The sequence below is a fragment of the Paroedura picta genome, chromosome 16 (assembly GCF_049243985.1).
Source record: "Paroedura picta isolate Pp20150507F chromosome 16, Ppicta_v3.0, whole genome shotgun sequence".
In the NCBI taxonomy this organism is placed as follows: domain Eukaryota; kingdom Metazoa; phylum Chordata; class Lepidosauria; order Squamata; family Gekkonidae; genus Paroedura; species Paroedura picta.
In genome coordinates, this window is record NC_135384.1 from 14,047,263 (window position 1) to 14,071,840 (window position 24,578).

General features: G+C 41.4%; 2 protein-coding genes across 2 annotated transcripts; both read right to left on the reverse strand.

Annotated features, from left to right (window-relative positions):
- Positions 1-20: 20 nt before the first annotated feature.
- LOC143825395 (vomeronasal type-2 receptor 26-like) lies at positions 21-12,404 on the reverse strand. The gene is made up of 6 exons (XM_077313424.1): positions 12,304-12,404; positions 8,432-8,723; positions 7,467-8,324; positions 5,206-5,433; positions 3,151-3,277; positions 21-922 (listed from the first exon to the last, which is right to left on the reverse strand). The coding sequence occupies exons 1-6, from the start codon at positions 12,402-12,404 to the stop codon at positions 21-23; spliced, it is 2,508 nt and encodes an 835-aa protein (XP_077169539.1).
- A 3,328-nt stretch (positions 12,405-15,732) lies between these two features.
- Positions 15,733-23,536, reverse strand: LOC143825396 (vomeronasal type-2 receptor 26-like). Its single transcript, XM_077313425.1, has 6 exons — positions 23,295-23,536; positions 21,788-22,079; positions 20,803-21,660; positions 18,491-18,718; positions 17,130-17,256; positions 15,733-16,634 (listed from the first exon to the last, which is right to left on the reverse strand). The coding sequence occupies exons 1-6, from the start codon at positions 23,534-23,536 to the stop codon at positions 15,733-15,735; spliced, it is 2,649 nt and encodes an 882-aa protein (XP_077169540.1).
- Between the last annotated feature and the right edge of the window lie 1,042 nt (positions 23,537-24,578).

The following is a 24,578-nucleotide window of genomic DNA, read 5'->3' on the forward strand; positions in this document are numbered from 1 at the left end:
ACATAGAATAACATATTTTATCAATATTTCTTCTTTACAAGCAGCAATCTGTTGTTTAAGTCAGGCCTCAGAACAATGATATAACATTTGGGAAGAAAAATGCAACCAAGTAAGCCAGCACTAGAGATTAAGATGGAGAAGATCTCCACAGCCACCATGGATTTCCCTTTGGTGCTCAGGTAGCTTGGAATAAAAGACAGCCAAACACTGCAAAAGAGCAACATGCTGAAAGTGATAAACTTGGCCTCATTGAAACTGTCAGGCAATTTCCTGGCAATGAAAGCCACCATGAAGCTGACTGCAGCTAGGAAGCCCATGTAGCCCAGGACACAGAAAAACATGGCAGCTGAGCCCTCATTGCATTCCAGTATGATTGTCTCTTTCAGTGAATGCAGGTCCTTATCTGGGAATGGAGAGGAAGTACTGATCCAAAGAACACAAATGCCTACTTGAATAAGGGAGCAAAAAAGGACAAGAGAATATGCCTGTCTTTTCCCCACCAATGGCCTTAGCCATGAGCCAGGTTTGGTAGCCACAAAGGCCAGAACCACAGTGATGGTTTTGGCCAGGACACTCGAAATAGCTACTGAGAATATTATACCAAAACTTGTTTGTCGGAGAAGGCAGGTCATTTTTCCAGGCTGACCAATGAAAAGCAAGGCAGAGAGGAAGCAATGAGCAAGGGAGATAAGAAGAAGATAGGTCAAACTGCGGTTGTTGGCTTTGACTATGGGGGTGTCCTGGTGCTTCACAAACATTTTAAGTACCAAAGCAGTGACCAGGGAGAAAGAAATAGCCATGGTTGCTAAGATGATACCTATGGGTTCTTCATAAGAAAGGAAGCTTATATCCTTGGGGACACATTGATTTTTTTTGGAATTCGAATAGTCACCTGGAGGACAGACAACACAGCTATCCATATCTGGAAAGAGGGAAAGAGAGTTTGTTGAATTATTTCCAGATTCTAAAACAAATGGACAATGTTGGTTTTTGATTTATTGGGTATCCCAAACATTTTCTCTGAATTCACTTTTTAAAATTTTGCTTCTCCATCCAATTTTCCAATCTTATTGGAAACTCTTGATTATATACCAAATACTTAGGGGACAGCTAAGAATCAGAGTAATTGCTTACTACACATGCAGTAAAAAATACATTCCTAGGCTTGATTCCTGGGGTACAACCTGCTTATCCACTACTACCGATATCCAGCTTCCTTGAGGCTCTATCATTCCAGGCCTAGGCTTCTGTGAAGATTTTCTCACTCAGTGCCTTTAGCCACTTCACCCTCAGTGCAGGGTAGCTCTGAGGTTTCAAGGCCTTACATTCCCTATGGCAGGGTTAGTCTACCTGTGGTCCTCCAGATGTTCATGGACTACAATTCTCAAGAGTCCCTGCCAGCAAATGCTCATGGGAATTGTAGTCCATGAACATCTGGAGGACCACTGGTTGACTACCCCTGCCCTAGTGTATAACCCTAACATTCCTGAATGGAATTCCATCTCCCACATCCTAGTGAAAGTGTTGTCCAGTGTTGACTTTCAGGTACAATCCCAAGAGAGAAGAAGGCATACATTCTATGGAGAGGATCAGAGACAATCCTCTCCAGCCTCTCAATTGGACCATTTATTTGTTTGTTTATTTATTTCTAGAATTACATATCACCTCTCACAATAAACTATCTCTGGTGGCTTACAGATAAGAACCTTTATGGACCTTTGATACTAATAGACCCAAATTATATGGCTTAAAATATAAAGTATAAGATATATAAAATATAAGAATTAGGTAGTGGGTTGAAGACTTTGTTTGTATCCCTGAAAAAAAAAAACCAGTTAAGAAATAAGTTTACTGAGGAAGTAAAATACACAAACGAGGTTTTATACCTAGGAACTCATTCTGACTAAAGCTTTTTGCCATCGCCAGCTTGGAAATTTCTTTCTGTTTATTCAACCATAGGCACAGCAGAAGATCTCTATATTGCAGTCCCTGCAGAGCTCAGAGAAGCAGGGATCAAGCCCAAAAATGCCCTGGCTCTTGTTGAGGCCAGGTGGATTTGCTTAGGGCCAGGGATCCTCAGCTGATTTGCTGTGCTCGACCCAAGATCTCACTGGGGAACATTTTCAGAAAGCTGGTACCTCAGATATACATGATCTTATAATCCCTCAAATTTTTCATGAAATTATACCTTATATATAATCTATACATTATATATAATTATATATAATTATACATAAGATATATATGTCTTATAATGATTACGAGAGTTCAGTTTCTTCAGTTGTTGGAATAATAAAAACCTAACATAGAAATACTACAGCGGAATTTCCAGTTATAGGCTACAATAATAGTAACCTATATGACTACTACGGTGAATAATCTTGAACAGCATCACCATATTGAACAATGGGACAGCAGTGATGATCAAGCTTATACCATTCTGACAGAGGGTTCTTATGTTCAAATCACAAAAAAGCAGCAATGAATTTCCTGCAGCCCCCATTGATGCTACATAGGAGCAGGAGGCCGAAAAACACGCTTGGATGAGATCCCTGATGGTGCAATGCATGGGCATGGAATTCATGCAGAATGCCCATGATGTCAACAAGGAGGCATGACATGCTAGGGGTCCAACCTCCTGCACCAGCGCTGCCACCAGAAGAGCTTCCCTCCCACCCACTCTGCTTCATTGGCTAATATGTTTATGTATGAATGGCCACTGTAAAATGTCTTTGAATTGCATTTCATCACAGCTGGTGATTTGGCATGGGATGGAGTCGGTTTGGGGATGTTTGGTCTGTCCTTCTGACTCCCCAGGTTTGGGGCCTCCTTCTGGGGTCTGCAAGCAGGGGTGACGAAGCTGGGGAGTCATGGGGCTCACAGTGTCACATAACCTTGGGTGGAACCAAGAAGCTGGTATGTGCCTCTCCTTGGCACCCCAGGGTTTACAGTGCTGGGTAGCCTGGGGTGGGGCCAAGGGAAGTGTGTGCTTCCTCTTGGGACCCCAGGTGGTGTAACCTGGTGGACCCCAGGATGCCTCTAGACACTTGGGTGGGATACCAGTGGCCTTCTCTAAGCCAATGATAATGGATGTTAGATTTATCTCAATATAATATAATGTTTGACATTTCTGTTCATTCTCTTTCCTACCTATCTGCTCAGCAATCATCCCATCTGGACATGGAACACAATCATAGCAGCAAAATTCCTTTCCCTCCTTCTCTTTTTGGCTGAAGCCGGGAAGACAGTGGTCATTGCACACAGAGAGTGGTAGAACCTGTACAGAAGCAGAAAGGGAGATTGGCACCCACAACATGACCCTGAGAACCTCAGATGAGCACAATCTGTGCTGTTAACAATGAAACACTCTATTAGAGTGTTGGAGAAGAAAAAGAGCTGGGTTTGTACTCCAGTTTTTACTACCCTAAGGAGTCTCTAAGTGGCTTATAGTCACCATCCCTTCATTTCTGCACAACAGACACACTGTCAGATAGGTAAGGCTGAGAAAGGTGTGAGAATTGTGACTGGCCCAGGGTCACCCAGCTGGCTACTTGTGGAAAAGTGGGACATCAAAGCCAGTTCTCCAGATAAAAGACAAACAAATTTAGCTACTATGCCAGCCTGACTATCTAAGAAGGAAAATCCAGGAAACCTCGGTTAAAATCTTAGAGGCATGAAAGCTCATTGGTTTCACATGGGACTTGTCTTTCTCTAATCTACTTAATAGGGAAGGAAAAAAAGTATTATGTAAGCTATCAGTGGAGTTCACCATCCAGGCTGGTGTGTGCCAAGGAGATGTGGCTTCTCCACTGAATTTTAATGTTGTAGTTGACACCATTATGGGGAAAGCATTCAATAATAGATTTGGAGTTCAACATGGCCAAAACAAATTCCTTGCAGATCTAATGTTTGCTGATTATAGTGCCATATTTGCCATTATATATGCAATGGCTATAACATCTTCTGTGATATTACCTGCATCACCCAAAGTAATATCAACAGATGGATCATTGACAAATGTATACCTCAATGGAAACCAAATAGAGCAAATCAAAGAATTTAAATGCTTAAGCTCATTGGTGCAAGAAAAGAAAATGTCATGTACCACAGAAGCCCATAATAGGATTGGTCAAGCAACATCACCATTTGCCACACTCAAATGGTGCCTCTGGAAAAAGATGTATATCTTTCTCAAGACCAAAGTTCGGCTCTTCTAGAAAGTAATCCTGCAAATCCTCTTATATGGATCAGAAACATGAACTTTACTAAAACCTGACATAAAAAAACAAACCTCAAGACCTTCCAAATCTGACGTCTGTGGCAGATTCTGAGCGTCTACGCGATCATAAACAAAATGAGACAATTTGGACAAAATGTGACGACCAGCCACAAATTAAAGAGCAAATCCAAAACTGCAGACTTCAAGGGTTTGGCCATGTCTACAGAATGAACACCAGAAGAAAGCCCCATAAACTCTTCTGGCGAGAACAACCAACAATATAAGAACCATCGACTGGCACCAAAGAACACATGGCTTAAACAGATTGAAGATGACCTTAGAAACCAGTGATTGTCTATCCATATGGCCAATACTACTGACACCAATTGCCAAAAGTGGAAGCATTTTATAAACCAGGCAAAAAATCCATTGACACCTACAGCAGCATATTGGCTGAGAGGACAACCTGCTCCACCAATTGCCAACTAAAGGATAAAAAGAAGAAGAAAAGATGTCAGCTGCATTGGGTCCCATTTGGGAGAAAACCAGGTTATAAAGAAGTCAATAAATGATAAACAAGCAGAAGAGTTGGAAGGTCAGATGAAAGAAAGGTTGCTTGGTGAGTGGGAAGGAAAGAAAAACACAGTGAACAGGGAGAAGATTTAGGAGCTTTCAGGAGCAAAGAAAGATATCATTGTGCTTATAATAAAGTTTATGGAGAAAAACTAAGTTTTTAATGTGGTGAATTTTGTATTACCATTAAAAATATTATCAGCATGGGAAATGCTGGGGATTCTGTTATCTGCATGCAGAAAACCCATGTGGAAAGCAGATTATGGGAAAGAAGTGAATGGGGTGACTTTGAATAAAAATGCTGGCAGGATCCATCCCCTGAAGTTAAAACTTGACTATAACCTCCTCCTATGGTTTACATATATACAAAATAAAAAGACGTGTTTTTTGTTCTTTACATGTGAATATCCCACCTGATTAAATGTTCTGTGCCACACAATTTGATCATCATGAATGGTCAATTCTTCTCCTGGAGGAGCCCAAGGATCAAATCTTCCAACTTTTAGTCTGATGAAGGAGCCATTTGGGAAAGTGACCCAGTTTGTCACATCAAAAACACCTTTCAGTTCCCTATTTTCATTAAACTGTATTGTGTCACCAGCACTGTTGTTGAATGTGATGCTCCTTAAAAAAATATGCAGCTGATTAACCAGAAAAAAATGAAATAATTTGTAAGCAAGAAATTAGAAACAAGTCAATACTTTTTCAATTACTTGAATTTCCAAGCTCCAGAAAATCTTCTATAGACACTAGGATGTACAGTATCCTGACCTACACCAAGAAGAAAGTACTATTCATTAATAATAAAATAAAATTGAGTTTAATGAATTAACCTTTTTGGGTATGGGTCAAAATTTCCCTCTAAAGTAGGTCGTCATTAGGGTATCTTGCCATATTGAGACCCATAGCACTTTAAGTTCATAGGTTCTTTACCCAGTTATGACTGGTTCACCATATATGAACCTTCCTTAAGAGACTTCCTTTGGTCATGATTGTTGATTCTTTAACTATTTGCAGGCTGGTCAAATATAATGCACTCCATGTGGATCTGCCTCTGAAAGGTGTTCAGAAATTTACCTTGTTCCAGAAAAGCTGTTAGTATACTAACAGTAGTGACTAGCAGGAATCTACATTTGCTATCATGATAGTTGTAGCAGAAAAAGATGGGCTACTGTTTATTAACCATTACACTCCCAGTGAGCTAAGATGGGCTATTTTGGACTGTACTGCAACAGCTGTTAAGTGCTTTATGAACATAGGAAGGATTAGGAGGAGATAATACCACACAAAGACAAAGAGCCTTGAGTGGCAAGATTTTGATGGTTTATTATCAGTTGAGTAGAAAGACTTGGGGACTGACTGCTGAAGAGAACACATTTTAGCTCTGACATATTATTATTATTATTATCGTTATTATTATTATCATTATTATTATTATTATATTTATTAACTGCCACTACCACAAGGCTCATGGCGGTTCACAAAAGTCCTTCTAAAAATCCATTAAACCCATTAAAATGGACAATCACAACACAATAACAATGGCAGCAACAAAATGGCAGCACCCTCAACCCCTTCTCCCACCCTTCTACCAGAGGGAGGAGAGAAGAGAGACAGAATCCTAGATAACATAGAACTGGAACAGTTTAGCTCTGACTGAAAACATTTTCACACTGAGAGGACTGGGAAAGCTGGCAAGGAGAATTGGGAGTGTTGAGGAAGATCTCCATTTGAACTAGGAAAAGAAATAGATCCTCCACTTTGGGAAGAATTTCCTTGCCTCATTGATAAGGGGGATAGCTCAAAGATTGGAGTTATCCCTGGACTGTTCAGAGAGGGAATTTGGGAACTTAGTAGTGTATCCCTGCCTTCTGAAAACTGAAGAGTCAGTTAAACTCAAGAAAGTGTACTAAGGTATTTAGGAAACATGGAAACTGATGCCTCTAACACAAAAATTCTAAGACTGTGTGAAAAGCTTCATTTTTCACTTGCTGGAAGACAATCAGGTGTTTGTGATTATATAAGTTACCACATTTGATTCAACTCAGACATTCTACCTCTGATTTCACCTGACCATTCCCCCTTTACTTTAATTTTTTTTTAAATGTTCTAAAGCATTTGTGCCATTTTCATAAGTTTAAGAGGTTAATCTTGTTTATTTTCTGAAGTTCCTGGGCTGAGCTAGCATCAAAATACTAAACAATGAAAGAGAAAAAAGTGGTGAGAAAAGCAAAGAAAATGGAGGGGGGAACCTTGCATCTGAGGGAAAGAAGAGGGTGAGACAACCATATCATGTTTCCTAAATAATGATCTTCTCCATGCATGAACACTGTTCTCCAGTGAACATAAAATCCAGAGAACCTGAACTGTGAGCACTCACTGACAGTTAAGATTGCCTGCTATGAATATTTGTTTTGTTCTTTTGTTCCCCCTGCTGTTTGATATAACAATTTCACTGTTTCATGTTTTTGTTTTTTTTTTGGATATATGACCTACAGTTATATAAGACAATCCTTGCATCTAGTATATGTCTGGGATGCTGTTTCAAAATCTGGATATGGAGATATGTAGCACAAACATTTAAACATTTAAAATGTAATGAATAAATAATTGAAGTCAGCTGTGGGGAAAAAAATAAGGTGTGTTCATGATGTCATGTCTGAGATGCAATTACCTGCCAGGGTTCCACATCACAGAAAACTAGACTCTTCCCTTTTTCTCTTGTTCTGTGTTTAGATTTGAATATGTAGGTGGCATGCAAGGCATGTGCCACCGCATAGACAGCATTGTAGATGTTATAGCTATGGCCAGTCATGCTCATTTCAAATAAAACAACTGGAATAGAATCCAGCTTCTCCTCTCCAGAGCACATTTTCTTGCTGTCCCCATGAAGATGTGGATTCCTCATTGAACAACCGAATGCCTGCTCCCAGAAGTTCTCAATAAAACCATCTCCTTTTGCCCTGGTAGGGCTTATGGACTGCTGGAACATTTTGAATCCTGGTGGCTGGCTGGAATGAACTGCAAGAGATAAGGCACCATGGAAGGTTTCTACATCCCAAACCCTTTGGGCAGACACTGATTCAAAATCCCAGTGGCATGTGACAATCCAAACCTTATGCAGGGGAGGAAATGAAATAAAGGTTATTAAAATCAACATTAGTCGCACAATGAACATGGATGAGTTTTCACCATAAACAAAGTACACATTGGCTGTGGTTTGAGCAAGAACAGTTAAATAGTCTGCCTTCTTCATAATTACATCCACCGCATCTTGGAAATAAGTATGTTTTGGTAATCTTATAGTGAAGTCAAAACAGATGCCATTCTCAGAAAGCATTGGCAGCAAGATCTGCAAGAACCTGTCCCCACTGTCATCATCTGTAACCAAGAGCACAATCCATGTCCATTTGAAGTGATGAAATAACCTGATAATGCCAAAATATTGAGTGGCTTCATTTGGGACCATTTGATACATAGAAGAAAGGAGCAATTGGTTAACCAGTGTTGGTGTAAATGATCCATAAGTGAGCTGGAAAAAAAGTAAACAAACAAAATGAAAAGACCATTCAATCTGTTATGAAAAGCTTAAAATTTCCACTCCATTCTGTGGGCTGCACCCATATATGGATGGCCTACCTGTGGTATCTTGTATATGGTGAGTGTGGTGGCCATATTGGCAGACACTTCTGAATCCAGTCCTCCAATAACTGCAATCTGGCTGCTCTGGGTATCACACCTGAAATTGGGGAGAAATTTTGGCAGTGAAGAAAGGAAGCTCAGGGTGGCTTTATAGGTCATCCTTGCCAGATAGTAGCTGTTGATAATGTGGAAGCCCAAAGTGATGTTTGGTAAGATGTTGGGATTCCCATTGATCTCCTTGACAGCAAAAGCCATGGCCAGGTTGTGCTGGTAGTTCTTTGGTACTGATCTATAATGAGAGTCACAGATGAGCTTGAAAACTAAGGAACAGAAAAGTGTCTTCCGTTACTTGTCTATATTTATACCCCTTCTTCCTTTGAGGAGCTTCTTTGTCACCCAATACCTCTATAATTTCAGACTAACCCTTTACAATTGTGCTTTTAATAGTGGCTCACTATTTTCAGGTGCTAATGTTTATCTGCCTGCCATGGGGGGGAAAATACCATGGTGGATTGTGTGCTTACAATGGAATCATGAATGCTGGAGAAAAGGACAAAATTAGATTTCATCATTATTCTGCACTGCAAAGATTGAATTAGACAAATACTAGATGCCTTTATTTAAGGGGTTGTTTTGTTAACCGGTAAACTGAAGCAACTGAAACAAGAAAGATGTCTTTATTGGATAAAGCTCAGTACACTGAGCTAATTTTAAAAATGTTTCGGGATGGTTATAGTTGAACTTGTAATCCTATCTTATAATGTTCACTAGTCATCTGTTTTACTCTGTAAATCAGATTTAATTAACTTTCAGCTCTCTTCTCCCCTTGTTTGTTTTCTGGTGATATGAAATAATACAGATTTATGTCCAAGACTTCACAGAAAAGAGGTTTCTTTAGGATGGTTGTGAAGGAATTGGAAATGATACCACTCTTGTGGTGTGAGAAGGGGGGTGGGGAGAACTCAACGGGAAGGGTTTTAACCTGAGAGCCAAGAGGCCTTTGGGTGGTACCAGAGTGGCCCATTATGCACGGCTGCCAAAACGGCGATTTCGGGTCACATGGAAAATGCGGAGGGTGTGGTAATGGGATGTAAGGAGGCCATGTAGGAGAATGAAGGTATAGCTGAGGAGGCTTCACTGAATCCAGCAGATGAGAGGAAAACAGCATAAAGATATCAGGAAAACCATCATGTAGGAAAAAATTGGTGAGAAGAATAAATCATTTGGATGGCAGAGTGCTGCCTGAAGAGAGGGACCAAGGTGTAATAACGGAATAATATATCTCAGAATGTATTTGTCAGGAAGGTCTATTAATTCATTAAAAAATACTCAGGAGAAAGGAAGATTGGAATACCGACTGAGATTTTTGTAATGAAAATGAGCCTTAGAATTGACTTGGAGGCTGTGTCATGACATGTAAGGTCAAATAGAATGCAAGATAGGGCTGTACTTGAGGAATAGTCCATCATTCATCTCTCTTCATCTTACAAGGATATACTGTATCTCCCTCCCCCAGGATTTCTGTCAGTGGGGAAAATAATGGGTCTATTTATGAGTATTCACATTCATCATCATAGCAAGAATACTAAAGGGGAATTAACAGTGCAGGACAGATTTGGCAACAAAAAGTTATAATGTTTTCATCAAGCCTCAGCAACAAGCCGTATTGTTATGTTTACAGTATTAAAATACATGATACGGGCAGATAAGCTAACTCTTTTCCTTTTTCCTTCTTTTCACTCTACCTCTTTCTTCAGCTTTGCTGTCTTTTGTGCATCAAGTTATAGATATTGTGTCCACAAGACAAAAGCCAATCTTCCTTTCTCACAAATACGGCACAAATTGAAGATTTTGCTAAGTGAATAAATGTTAGAAAGAGTAATTGCGAATTTCTTACATTGGTTCAGAAACGAACAAGAGTTTCGGCTGCTCTTTGAACGAGGGAGTGTCATATAGGTAGAAGACTTGAGAAACAATCGCACCCACAACCAGGTCACCAGGCTGAAAAAAGCCATGAGGAATAGGAAGAAGATCAACAGCTGTAGTGCATTGAATGGGATGCTTCTTGCATATTGCTGGGCACAGTGATAACAGAAGAAACAGTACCAGCATCTTCTTTCTTGTCATCTTTGCCTTGATTCCCAGATGTCTGCTGTCATATGATCTGCTTTCGGTATTTATTTTGTTCTGACTTTTCACAGATAAGCAAATGATTTTAGACAAAGCTCTGGCGGAAACTAGTTTTCTTTCATATGTACTTTGTAAAACAAGCTTTTGATCATCCAAGGATCATTAGCATCAGAACAATGCAATTAGCAAGCAGCAGTAATGTGAATAAGGCCCAAACAAAACAATAAGTTCTTCCACTACCAAAGCCTCCAAATTATAGAATGCACCACTATAATACATACACTTTTCTCTTTCTTCTAAAATGAAGTGGAAGTGAGAAGTACAAGGGATAAGAGATTAATTGTGATATTCAGTTTCTATCCATCTAACTTGTCCATTCTGTCCCTCTCTCTATCTTGTCCATATGGGATCCATCATTCTCAACATAGCCTGTATGTGATGCCTTCAAATCACAATCACCTTATGGATACCACGTATGATTTTGAAGAGTAAAGATGAACAAAGTTGGTTTACTTTTTCCTGCTTTTGCACCACAAGCATGGGATTTCTAGATTGTCTGCAATCCAAACAGGTTGATCCTACTTAGCTTCCGAGATCTAAAGAAATATGGCTGGGCTGGGTTATCAAACTCAGGAATGAGTGGTAAACTCCTTTATAGATACATATGCATTAAAAATTATAGTAAACAAAACTCAAATAGCTCCCAGCTAAGAGAGTGAGCTTGCTGTAGTGGTTAAGTGTGGCAGCTTCCAATCTGACAAGCCGAGTTCGATTCCATGTAGCCCCCTGGGTGATCTTGGGGTCATCACAGCACTGATAGAGCTGTTCTAACCATCAGTTATATCAGGGCTTTTTCAGCCTCACCTACCTCGAAGGGTGTCTGTTGTGCGAAGAGGAAAAGGGAAGGTAATGGTAAGCTTCTTTGATACTGCTGTTAGAGAACAGCAGCATATTAAAAAACAGCTCTTGTTCTTCTGTACCTGTGTATTAAAGCTGTGCTAATTTATGGAGCAATTTTTCCTTGTTAGTGAGTCTTGGAAATTTCCTGTCTAACAAGAAAACAATGGTAATGTCTGGGTTTGCCTTCATAATTATAGTAGTGCTGATTGATGGTTTTGGCCTTGGTCTCAAATGGCAATAGGAAGTCGCACAATTTAACTTATTGTGTATGCAGGCAATAAAATGCTACAACAGGAAACCCTGTAATTGCACTTGCTTGGTGAACCTCTGGTTTTTTATATTCTCACATGACCAGAAAATAAATTCAGTCTGTAATAATTAATAAGTATAATTTGTAATGGTAGGGATCTAAGCATTCTTGACTTGCAGTAGGGCACTTTGGGCTCAAAGAAAACACATAGAGATTTTAGTTGGCTTAAATAAGGCCACAGTTTTATTATAATCATACAGGAGTGTTCGTGCAGCATGGGAGTAGGAGCATGGTTTACAGTCTGCTGATCACAGGATCCCATACCCTCGAGGTGCCCTGGAGCTCACCTGGTTCACACCGGGAATGCAGGCTGCCTTGCTGCTAGGATCCCACCAAAAGAAAATATCCAGTGGCAACCTTGAGCCCTGCCGGGAATGTGGGTCCCCTTGCCTCTGGATTTCCACCATAGGGAAGTGTCCAGCTGGGGTGCCTCCTGGACCCACCCCAGGCCACCTGGCACTGGCTATCCTGGGGCACCATCCCATGGTGAACTGCCAAAAGAACAAAGCCCACTAGGCTTCATTCCCACCTGAGAATAAAACCTGAGCCACCATGCGGTTGTGACCCAAATTCCCATTTACTTGCTTCATGGCCATAGCCCAATAATTGTTGCTTCATTGCTACCACCATTGTAGTGGAAGAACTATGGTTGATAGATGGGTAAGCCACCCCAACCCCATAGTATGCATGGCCAACTCCTTAGAGATTGTCCACGAAGCCATGTGGTGCCTCCCACAGTACATGTACTCCAAGTACTGCATCCTGGCAGCTTAACCCAAACAATCAGTGCCCCTTGAAGCCACTAGGGCCCACTCCAATACTCCTGCAGAAGAGTTGGCACAGCATGGGAAAGGTTACAGCTGTTAATGTACAGTCCAGAGCGACACTCCAAGCTCAAAACAGCAGCAACCCTGTGTGCCAACATATGAGGAATGTAGGAAGAAGGCAGGGGGAGGCCCTAGTGAGACTCCACAAGTGGCACCTTGCACCAACCACACTGGAGGCAATGGATAACTCCCATGGGCCTTGTTAAAGCAGAGCCTGGTGAGCCTTTTGCCAGGCATCTTAACTCCAGTTTCCAAAGGTGCTCCGATGGTCCTCTCCGGCTCACCCCACGCTGCCTGGCCACGGCAAACAGACAAGCTGTTCTAGTGGCAGCTTGGGTGAAAGAGGCTGGGCCCTCTGAACACAATGGAAAAATGGGCAAATGAGAACAAGATGCAATTTAATAAAGATAAGTGTAAAGTTCTGCATCTGGGTAAGAAAAATGAAAAGCATGCCTACTGGATGGGGGATACGCTTCTAGATAACACTGTGTGTAAACGAGACCTTACTTGTGGACTGTAAACTAAACATGAGCAGGCAGGGTGATGCAGCGGTAAAAAAGGCAAATGCCATTTTGGGCTGTATCAACAGGGGCATCACATCAAAATCACAAGATGTCATAGTCCCATTGTATACGGCACTGGTCAGACCACACCTGGAGTACTGTGTGCAGTTCTGGAGGCCTTACTTCAAGAAGGACGTAGCTAAAATTGAAAGGGTACAGAGGAGAGAGACAAGGATGATCTGGGGCCAAGGGACCAAGCCTTATGAAGATAGGTTGAGGGACTTGGGAATGTTCAGCCTGGAGAAAAGGAGGTTGAGAGGGGACATGATAGCCCTCTTTAAGTATTTGAAAGGTTGTCACTTACAGGAGGGCAGGATGCTGTTTCTGTTTGCTGCAGAGGAGAGGACGCACAGTAATGGGTTTAAACTACAAGTACAACGATATAGGCTAGATATCAGGAAAAAAATGTTCACAGTCAGAGTAGGCTGCCTAAGGAGGTGGTAAGCTCCCCCTCACTGGCAGTCTTGAAGCAAAGGTTAAATACACACTTTTCTTGGATGCTTTAGGATGCTTAGGGATGATCCTGCGTAGAGCAGGGGGTTGGACTAGATGGCCTGTATGGCCCCTTCCAATTCTATGATTCTATGATGTTTTTAAGGTGCCCCAGTCCCACGCCTCGCCACCCCAGGCACAACAAATTGTTGCCTCACCTGCTGTACATACTGCCAGGGGATTCACAAAGCATATCCTCCTTCCCAACCAGCTCCTCCACCATGTCAACGGTTGCTCGAGGTGAGAGCCACATTTCTGGAGAAAATGGCCACTTTAGCATGCGGTTTCTATGGCATCCAAATGTTGCCCTTCTTCATCCCTGCTGCCCAAATCTCTAGGAGTTTCCCAATCCAGAGCTGGCAACCCTTAAGTTACCTTATGTATAATGATTCCAACAGTTTTTTTTAAAAATAATCTGCTCCGTAACCTACAAACAACCTAAAATTAATTTCATTCATTCATTCATTCATTCATTCATTCATTCATTCATTCATTCATTTGCTGCCCTCCCTGAAGGCTCAGGGTGGTCTACAGGGAACAGGAAAATATACAGATAACATATGGTAACAAGTGATAATATAACAATAATCTTAACATGATTACAACAATAACATTAGAAAATGGTGGAATTGCAAAAGAGCCTCAGCTCAACTCTTACTGGGACCCAGTGGGTTGGGCAAATTAGTGTCAGTTGTAGTAGTAGGGGGGGGCTTGGGGGCCAATTGGAAGCAATGTTTTGGGATGACCTCAACCAAATGCCTGGCGGTGGAGCTCCCTTTTGCAGGCCCTGTGGAACTATTTAGGTTCTGTCATTCCATCTAGGGATTGTATTTCTACTCAAAGAACATATTCCATTGTTTTGTGGTGGAAAGGGTCCCAGGGAGGGGGGCGGGGAGTGAAACACACTTTTGCATGAGCCAGAATGTTTCCTAACCATTTATGCATCCTTCCCCTTTTCCCACAAAATAATTCAGTAATTATTTTGCTTTATTAAACTGTAATGTTTATTTCCATTTCAGAAAAACATTCAGCTGAGCATATATTTTAAAACTATGGCATTAGAAAATGAACAGAAACTGTACTAAAACCATGCAATGTTAGTAATACCTGATGTTACCTGCATGTTGTTGTTGTTAGGTGCAAAGTCATGACCGACCTATTGCGACCCCATGGACAATGATCCTCCAGGACCTCCTGTCCTCTACCATTTCCCGGAATCCATTTAAGCTTGCACTGACTGTTTCAGTGAATCCAACCAGCCACCTCATTCTCTGTTGTCCCCTTCCTCTTTAGCCGTAAATCACTCCCAGCATTAGGCTCTTCTCAAGGGAGTCCTTCCTTCTCATGAGGTGGCTAAAGTATTTGAGCTTCATCTTCAGGATCTGGCCTTCTAAAGAGCAGTCAGGGCCGATCTCCTCTAGGACGGACCAATGTGTTCGCAAGGCAGTCCATCCATCCACCCAAACATCCACCCATCCACCCATCCATCCATCCATCCACCCACCCACCCACACACACACACACACACACACACACACACACACACACACACACACATACATACATACATACATACATTCACGTATCTGCCAAGTCATATGCTAGAAGGAAGTGAATTCAAGGACCATGGAGAGAGATCACTTAAGTAAGTGTTTTAGGTTCACCAGTCTCAAGGTGGTAACTGGAGTTTTCCCATATCTACAAATGATATCCAGGTAAGAGATTAGTTCCCATGGAGAAAATGGCTGCATTGGAAAGGGGGTATTCTAACCCACTGAAGTCCCTCCCCTCCCCAAACACTACCATTCTAAGCCTCCACCACCAAATTCTCCAGGAATCTCCCAACACATCGTTGCTACTCCAAAAGTGTTCATAAATCTCTGATAAATATTTCTGGTGGTGTTATATATTTTAAAAGTTAACAATTAACTTGACTAAGGAAATGACTCTCTAAGAATTTAAATAGATCCATACCAGTTCAAATGCCAAAAATGTAGATACATTACCATAGGAATTGTGGGTCTGGCACACTTTAAGTGAGTGCACATAAAATAATACATAGATTAACATGTTTTATCAATATTTCTTCTTTACAAGCAGCAATCTTTTGTTTAGTTCAGGCCTCAGGACAATGATATAAAATTTGGGGAGAAAAATGCAACCAAGTAAGCCGGCACTAGAAGTTAAGATGGAGAAGATCTCCACAGCCACCATGGATTTCCCTTTGGTGCTCAGGTAGCTTGGAATAAAAGACAGCCAAACACTGCAAAAGAGCAACATGCTGAAAGTGATGAACTTGGCCTCATTGAAACTGTCAGGCAATTTCCTGGCTAGGAAAGCCACCATTAAGCTGACTGCAGCTAGGAAGCCCATGTAGCCCAGGACACAGAAAAACATGGCAGCTGAGCCCTCATTGCATTCCAGTATGATTGTCTCTTTCAGTGAATACAGGTCCTTATCTGGGAAAGGAGAGGAAGTACTGATCCAAAGAACACAAATGCCTACTTGAACAAGGGAACAAGAAAGGACAAGAGAATACGCTTGTGTTTTCCCCACCAGTGGCCTTAGCCTAGAGCCCGGTTTGGTAGCCACAAAGGCCAGAACCACAGTGATGGTTTTGGCCAGTACACTCGAAATAGCTACTGAGAATATGATGCCAAAACTTGTTTGTCGGAGAAGGCAGGTCATTTTTCCAGGCTCTCCAATGAAGAGCAATGCAGAGAGGAAGCAATGAGCAAGGGAGATGAGAAGAAGATAGGTCAGACTGCGGTTGTTGGCTTTGACTATAGGGGTATCCTGGTGCTTCAAAAAAGTTCCAAATATCAAAGCTGTGACCAGGGAAAGAGAAATAGCCATGGTTGCTAAGATGATACCTATGGGTTCTTCATAAGAAAGGAACATTATATCCTTGGGAAGACAATGATTTTTGTCGTAATTGGAGAACTGATCTTGTGGACACAAAACACAGCTATCCATGTCTGTAAAGAGGGAAAGTGAGCATGTTGGAGAAGAAAACAGTGACAAGCTGGGTAAAACAGTGACAAGCTGGGTTTTGTACCCGGCTTTTTACAGCCTTGTGGAATCTCAAAATGGCTTATAGTAACCTTCCTTTGCTCTCCCCAAAGCAGACACCCTGAGCCCTCATATTACTGCTCATTTGGAACAGCTCTGTCCTTAACGAGCTCAAGAACAAAAGGACAATTAGGATTGTGGAACATATAACATTCTAACTGAGGGTTCTTACATCTAAATAATAAAATTAACATATTTGAAAACAAGGGGGCTTTTTTTGGCTGTTCAGATGCTGTTTTTGGAATCTTATTAATTAGTCAGAAAAGTAAACAACAAAAGAAGACGGCACAGTTATGCCCAGAAACTATAGATTCTGTAGTGCACTGGGCATGATCTTATATTGGGTCTAGCTTAATATAATATTTTGCATCATTGATATCTCTCTTGATTCTCTTTCCTACCTGTCCACTCAGAGATCATCCCATCTGAACAGGGAACACAGTCATAGCAGCAAAACTTTTCCCCCTCCTTCTTTTGTCGACTGTAGCCAGGAAGGCAGTGGTCGTTACACACAGACAGTGGTAGGACCTGTCCATAAACAGAAAGGGAGTTTGGTACCCAGAACATGTTCACTGAGAATCTCAGATGAGCACAATCTGTGCCGTTCGCGATGGAGTGATCTGATGAGCACAATCTGTGCTGTTAACAGTAGAGCAATGTGTCAGTGTCTTGGAGGATAATTTAGGAAACCATGTTTCAGATCACAGAGCCATAAAAACTATCTGGTTTTAGCTTGGGCCAATCCTTCCCTAATCCCTCTCAGTGTTGTTGCTGATATCAGCAGATGTCTTGCTAGCTTTCCAACACCTTTGTACAGACTGTGATACAGAACATTCCAGATATGGGAGATAGGACAAGATAATAACATAATACATTTTGCTATTTGAACAATGTTTATTATTAATTTGCTGATTAGATAATAATTTTATTTTGGATGTGTCATGCTAATTGTATAAATATCTGTGCCCGGGGTGGCTGGGCACATTCAATTGTGGAAATGAGCCACAGTATCAAATTTTTATTGTAGCAGCCATTAAAATGTTACTTTGGAAGTATTCTCTGACCTGGATGTGGATAATTTGGGTCCCCATCTCACATCAGGTGTTAATGAATGGAACCCTAATAGGGTGGGGAAATCACTTGGACTGTTTATGCACTGGGAACTTCACTGCCCCAGCTCCTGTGCAGAAGCACAAATCAGGGGCAGATGATGTGCACCAGGCCAAATGCTCCCCCATGTGGGTGCAGGAAGAGGTGGGGCAACCTGCCACAACTAAAACTCCAGCCTGCAGCCCAGCATGAAACCTCCAGTGCATAAACGGTCTTGGTGAAGTTTTTAAAGGCAGCAGTTCACCTGCCATTATCAGCTGTTTGGCAGGCTCTGTCATACTCTGCCTTCTCAGATGCTGCCAAAGAAAACATGTGGGGTGAGGTATTTAAACAGGCCAAATCATGGATAAATCACCAAAGTGTGATTCATCTGCCGCTGATTTGGCCCACTTAATACAAGGATGGCTGGTTTGGCTTGGATAGCTCCAAAAATTGTATAAATCAGCATTGTTTTGGGCATTTTTGGCTTCTCCAAACTGAATTGTCCATGTCTTACCACATCTGCCCAAGAGGCACTGTACTGAAGGCAGCTTCAGAATCATAGAGGTGAAGGGGACAAAGAGGCCCAATATGCCAACCCCCACTCAGTGCTGGATCAGCTTAAAGCATCCAGGATAAATCCAAAAAAGATGCAAAGTTTGAGATATCCCACCTGATTAAATGTTCTGTGCCAAACAATTTGATCATCATGAATGGTGAATTGTTCTCCTGGAGGAGCCCAAGGATCAAGCCTTCCAACTTTTAGCCTGATAAATGAACCATTTGGGAAAATGACCCAGTTGGTAACATCAAAGCCACTTTTCAGTTCCCCATTTTCATTAAACTGTATGGTGTCACCAGCACTGTTGTTGAATGTGATGCTCCTTAAGAATATGTTCAGCTGATTGACAGGGGAAAAATGAAATGAAATGTAAGGAAGACAAACCAATAGCTTTGCAAATTCTTGAATTGCCAAGATCCAGAATATCTTCTATAGGATTATGTCCTACCCTGCAAAAACAGTGGTACTATTCATTGATAGTTGGGTATGATAAAATAAAATAACTGTTTATGTATCTTGCCAGATTGAAACCAAGAGCTCTGTAGTTTACAGGTCCTTTTGCAAAATTTGACTGTTGCACTTTGGTCACAATTGTTGATGCCTGAGTTGCTTGCAGATTAGTCAGATGTGGATCCACTATGTGGATCTGCCTCTGAAGGGTGTTGACTAGCAGGTGGCGACTCAACCAGCGAAGACACGACTCCAGTTTTTTGGCATATAACTTGGCCGCAGCCGTTTATTAACAGACCACCCCCCAGCCGAGGGTTGGCCATATGTAGGTAAGGGAGCGTGACCCCCTCAGCCGTCCGGCTGCTTGTACCGACCCGCAGCCCCCTGGCTCCACGCCTCACTCCCAGCCGGGAGGATGGGACGCCTTCCACCGCGGGTTCAGGGGAAGCGGCCGCGAGGAACCCAACGGGCGCCCGCCTCCATTGTTGTTCCCCCGCCACTTGGCTCCCCGGGCCCCTGGCCTCCCAGCTGGGTAGGCCGCGCCCGGGTCAATGCCGGACTCTTTAAGGAGACCCCCCACCTCAGGGAGTCCCGTACGCAGACGGGCTCCCTGCCAACAGGCTCCCTACCTTGCATACCCACGACTGCGACTAACTTATGAACAAAACGAAACAGGGAGGGTGGGCGGGTATCTGTTCTCGGCAAGCGGCTGGCGCGAAAGAGGACGGGAACGCCACCAGGAGCCGCGTCATCACTGGGCGCCCCCGCAGCGTCAATGGCGGCCGTGCCGAGCTGCGGCCGCTCTTTATGATGGTTCAGAAAGCTGTTAGTACACTCTCTGTATTGCTACAGGGATTTACATAATGCCTTGATGGTTAGAATAGATTATATGGGCTGCTGTTTCAAAGTCTGCTTGAAAAGCTTTAAGATTCGCACTTGGTGAAAACATATAAACAAGAGATTGTTAGTAGGTTAAGTTACCTCATGGTTATAGATACAGATACAGAAGCCTTTATTGGCATAATGAGCAATACAAGTAAGGAAATACAAAGTAATAAAATTAAAAATCAAACAAGGTTACTCAGTTTCGTTAAAAACAAGGAAATAATTCTAAAAGCCTTGCCTTAAAATGCTGAAATACGGGATATTCGAGCAGGATCCTTGCAGTCAAGTAATTTATTGACTATTACACTCTCAAACCTCATGGTTATATTTGACTCACCTCAGACATTTTACACCAATTTCATGTGACCTTTTCCCTTTGACCTTGAATAAAATATTTTGTTTTATTTTTTAACATTCTAAAGTTCCTTGCGTGCCATTTTCAGATGTTTAAATTTAAGAGGGTGATTGTGTCCCTTCATTCAAATTTCTTGGCAGAGAGAACATAAAAATACAATAAAGTGAAAGGGTGGGCCATCCATAGATCGCCAGAAAAGTAGAAAATAGATAAGGGGGCTGCTCTGAGAGAAAAGAAAAAAATGGAGGGAAAAAGTGTTTCTGAGGGAGGGAAGAGGGTTTTTAACATTACCATGTTAAATGAACATTTATTTTTTATTTAACATGGTATTTAATATTACCATGTTAAATAAATAATAACCTACCCAGTACAGTGAATCATACAATCATACAATCATACGATTGTATGGCACCATACAGGCCCTCTAGTCCAACCCCCTGCTCAATGAACATCATCTCCAAGGAACTTGATCTGTGTGTCCACAGAAATAGAGTGATGGTTCTACACATCATTAATTGCTACACATGATATCTTCTTCACTAGTTCCCTCAGCTCATTAATATTACAATGATTTCTTTGTTATTCATCATTTTTAATGCAATTTATACTGCCTTTGTATTCGGTGTATGTTTGGAAACATATCTGGACATGGAGCTACGCAGTACAAATATTTTAAATGCAAAATATAGAAAAGCAGGCTTTCTTTGTGATATCATTTCTAAGAAGCAATTACCTGCCAGGGTTGCACATTAGTGAATACTAGACTCTTCCATTTGTCTCTGGCTTTGTGTTTAGATCTGAATATGTAGATAGCATGCAAAGTATGTGCCACTGCATAAACAGCATTGTAGACATTATAGCTGTGGCCAGTCATGCTCATTTCATATACTACAGGTAGAATAGAATCCAGCTTCTCCTCTCCAGAGCACATTTTCTTGCTGTCCCCATGAACATCTGGATTCCTCAGTGAACAACCGAATGCCTGCTCCCAGAAGTTCTCGATAAAACCATCTCCTTCTGCCCAGGAAGGGCTTATGGACTGCTGGAACATTTTGAAACCTGGTGGCTGATTTGAGTGAACTGCAAGGGATAGGGCACCATGGAAGGTTTCTATATCCCAAGTCCTTTGGACAGGCAGCGATTCAAAATCCCAGTGGCATGTGACAATCCACACCTTATGCAGGGGTGGAAATGAAATAAAGGTTCGTAAAAGCAACAACAATCGCAAATAGAACATGGATGAGTTTTCTCCATATACAAAGTGCACATTGGCTTTGGTTTGAGTGAGCAGTGTGAAATATTCTTCCTGTTTTAAAAATATATCCACCTCATCTTGGAAATAAGTGTGCTTTGGTAATCTTACACAGAAGTCAAAACAGATGCCATTCTCAGAAAGCATTGGCATGATGATCTGCCAGAACCTGTCCCCGCTGTCACCTTCTGCAACAATGAGCACAATCCATGTCCATCGGAAGTGGTGAAATAACCTGATAACTCCCATAGACTGAGTGGCTTCATTTGGGACCATCTGATACACAGAAGAGATGAGTATTTGGTTACTGTGCGCTGGTGATAATGATCCATAAGTGAGCTGGAAAAAAGGGTGTTTATGTATAGATGTATATTTTAAATAGAATGAAACATATTATTCAATTATGCTCCAAGTTATGAAATTTCCACCCAAGCCAATGGGGTATCCCCTTAAAAGGATGGCCTACCTGTGGTATCTTGTATATTGTGATTAAGGTGGCCATATCGGCAGATATTTCTGAACCCAGTCCTCCAATAACTGCAATCTGATTGCTCTGTTTATCACACTTGAAATTAGGGAGAAACATGTGCTGTGAAGAAAGGAAGCTCAGGGTGGCTTTATAGGTCATCCTTGCCCCATAGTAGCTGTTGAGAATGTGGAAGCCCAAAGTGATGTTTGGTAAGATGTTGGGATTCCCATTGATCTCCTTGACAGCAAAAGCCACGGCCAGGTTGTGCTGGTAGTTCTTTGGTACCGATCTATAATGAGAGTTCTAGATGAGCTTGAAAACCAAGGAGCAAAGATATATCTTCCCTTAGTCCTCCATATTTATACCCCTCCTTCCTATGCCATTTTAATTTTTGACTAACATTTGTGTTTTTAACAGTGTTACTATTGTGCTATTAATTGTGCTAATTTTTATCGTACTGCTATGAATATATATATATATATATATATATATATATATATATATATATATATATATATATATATATATATATATATATATATATATATATATATATATATATATATATATATATATATATATATATATATATATATATATTGGTCCTTTGCATATAATCTGTTCTACTTAATATTTCTGGTAAGGCCTTGGAGTTGGAGCTTGTATCATGTCTTAAGTTCCACTCAACGCTCAACAATTACTCAGGGTGGCTATCCGACCAATGAGGCTCCCCTCTTCCAACTGGTTTGCCTGTCTGTCCAGCGGCCAGCCAATTGCCTTCCATCCCACAATGCTAATCACTCCCTCCTCTATCCACTTTCCTTTGAACTTCAGAGGCTGCATATCCCTGCCGTGTGAGAGCTTCCCCTGCCGGTGAGTTCCATAACAGCTGCCTGCAGCCTTTCCAGTTCTTGAGGGGAGGGGGAGACTGTCCAGAGAGTTCTTTCACTCCCCTAATCTAGTGCCCGTTGTATTCCTAAATGCAATGGGCTTGGCCCCTAGTAGCATTATAAACATGGAGAAGAGGCCATGATTAGTTTCCATCCCAGCTCAGCACTCTAAAGACTGGCCTATACAGAAACACTGAGTGACTTTATTTAATGGATAGTTTTGTTAATAGGTATACTGAAGCAACCAAAATAAGCAATATGCCTTTTTAGGTTGTATCCTCATGCATAGTGCAATGTTGAAAAATATGTTGGGATGGTTATGGATGAACATATAATCCTATATGTATCCTCCCTGTCTCTCTATTTTATGGTATAATTAATCTGAATGAATTAACGTTTAGGGTCTCTCCAACCCCCGTTTTTCTGGCACTAAGCTAATTCTCCTTTTTTGACTTCTCCACTCAGCCACCCTCTGCTCTTTTGCTCTCTTCTGTTCATCCAATTTGTGTCCACAAGAAGAAAACCAATCTTCCCTTTCCTTTTACCAACACCATATACAATGAGGATGTAGCTAAATGAATAAATGGTACACAGCGTATGAATGAATGACTTACATAGGCTCAGAAATAAACAATTGTGTCGGCTGCTCTTTGAATGAGGGAGCTTCGTATGCATAGAAGACTTGAGAAACAATCTCACCGACAATCAGGTCACCGGGCTGATAAGATGCATGAGGAATAGGAAGAAAATCGACAGTTGTGGCGCATTGGGTGGGATTCTTCTTGCATGCAGCCTGGCTCAGCAATAAAAGCAGCAGCAGTACAAATATCCTCCTTGTGACTAACTTTTCCTCCATTTCCAGCTGTCTGCTGACATGCACTGTGTCATCAGCATGTTTTTTTCTGATTTTCCATGAATCAGGAAATGAATCTGCTGGTGTTCTTGAGCTAATTTAACCTATAATGACATGCTAGAAGAAGGTTAATGGATAGTTTACCCCCTTTACCTTCATTACTCACTAAGATGCATTTCCTGGGGCTTCTTAGATTCTCTTTATTTGATGAACTTGTTTTTCCTTTGCCCATTCTCACTTTCTTTTAAGAAATGACTTTACTGATACATATACAGAAAGACAAATTATGATGCTCTCTGTATCTATGTATCAAAGCCTTGCTAATTTATGGGGATTTTAGATGCCATGAATGCCCCTGGACATTTCTTGCCTAGCAAGAAAACAACTGTAATTATTGGGCATACCTTCCTAATTATAGTGGTGTTGACAGTTTGGGCCTTGGTCTCAAATGTCCATGGCCAGCGGCATAATTTAACTTAATATGTACGCATGCAAAGGCATGCTAAAAGAGGAAACCCTTCATTCTGTTTGGTTTGGAGAACTTCAGATTCTTAGGATCTTTCCAAATGACCAGAAAATACATTTGGTCTGTAATAATTAATAAGTAAAACTTATAATGATAGTAATCTAAGCATTATCCTCTGATAATGTCTGCTGATTGTGAGCTGAATTGTAACACTGAATTTGAAATTATTCTATACCAATGTCTAAAAAAAACCTGTGATGTTGCCAAAGGCCTGTCTATGAGGTTCCCAACCTTCAATTAGAGGGATGGTGTCCTTCCAGAATTACAGTTCAACTTTAGTCTACAGAGATTAGTTTCTCTGGAGAAAATGAGGCTTCTGTAGCATCAATGATCCTAGGCAGCTCCCTTCATTTCCCAAACAGAGCCCTTCTTGGACCCTGCCCCCAAATCTCTAGAAGCTTTCCAATCCAGAGTTGGCAACCCTAAGGTCACCTTTTGTCTAATGACCACAATCGTATATTGTAATAAACGTCTCTGTAACACTCGTACAACCCAAAATAAATTACACATTTCTATTTG

Coding starts and splice junctions, on each gene's coding strand:
- LOC143825396 (XM_077313425.1), bottom strand. CDS start 23,536: ATGGAGGAAAAGTTAGTCACAAGGAGGATATTTGTACTGCTGCTGCTT. Junction 21,661..21,787: donor CAATATACAAGATACCACAG/GTAGGCCATCCT, acceptor CCTTTTTTCCAG/CTCACTTATGGATCATTATC. Junction 16,635..17,129: donor GATGATCTCTGAGTGGACAG/GTAGGAAAGAGA, acceptor CCCTCTTTACAG/ACATGGATAGCTGTGTTTTG.
- LOC143825395 (XM_077313424.1), bottom strand. CDS start 12,404: ATGGTGGTAGCAATGAAGCAACAATTATTGGGCTATGGCCATGAAGCA. Junction 8,724..12,303: donor GGCTCAGGTTTTATTCTCAG/GTGGGAATGAAG, acceptor CTCTCATTATAG/ATCAGTACCAAAGAACTACC. Junction 5,434..7,466: donor GTGATGTGGAACCCTGGCAG/GTAATTGCATCT, acceptor CTGGTTAATCAG/CTGCATATTTTTTTAAGGAG.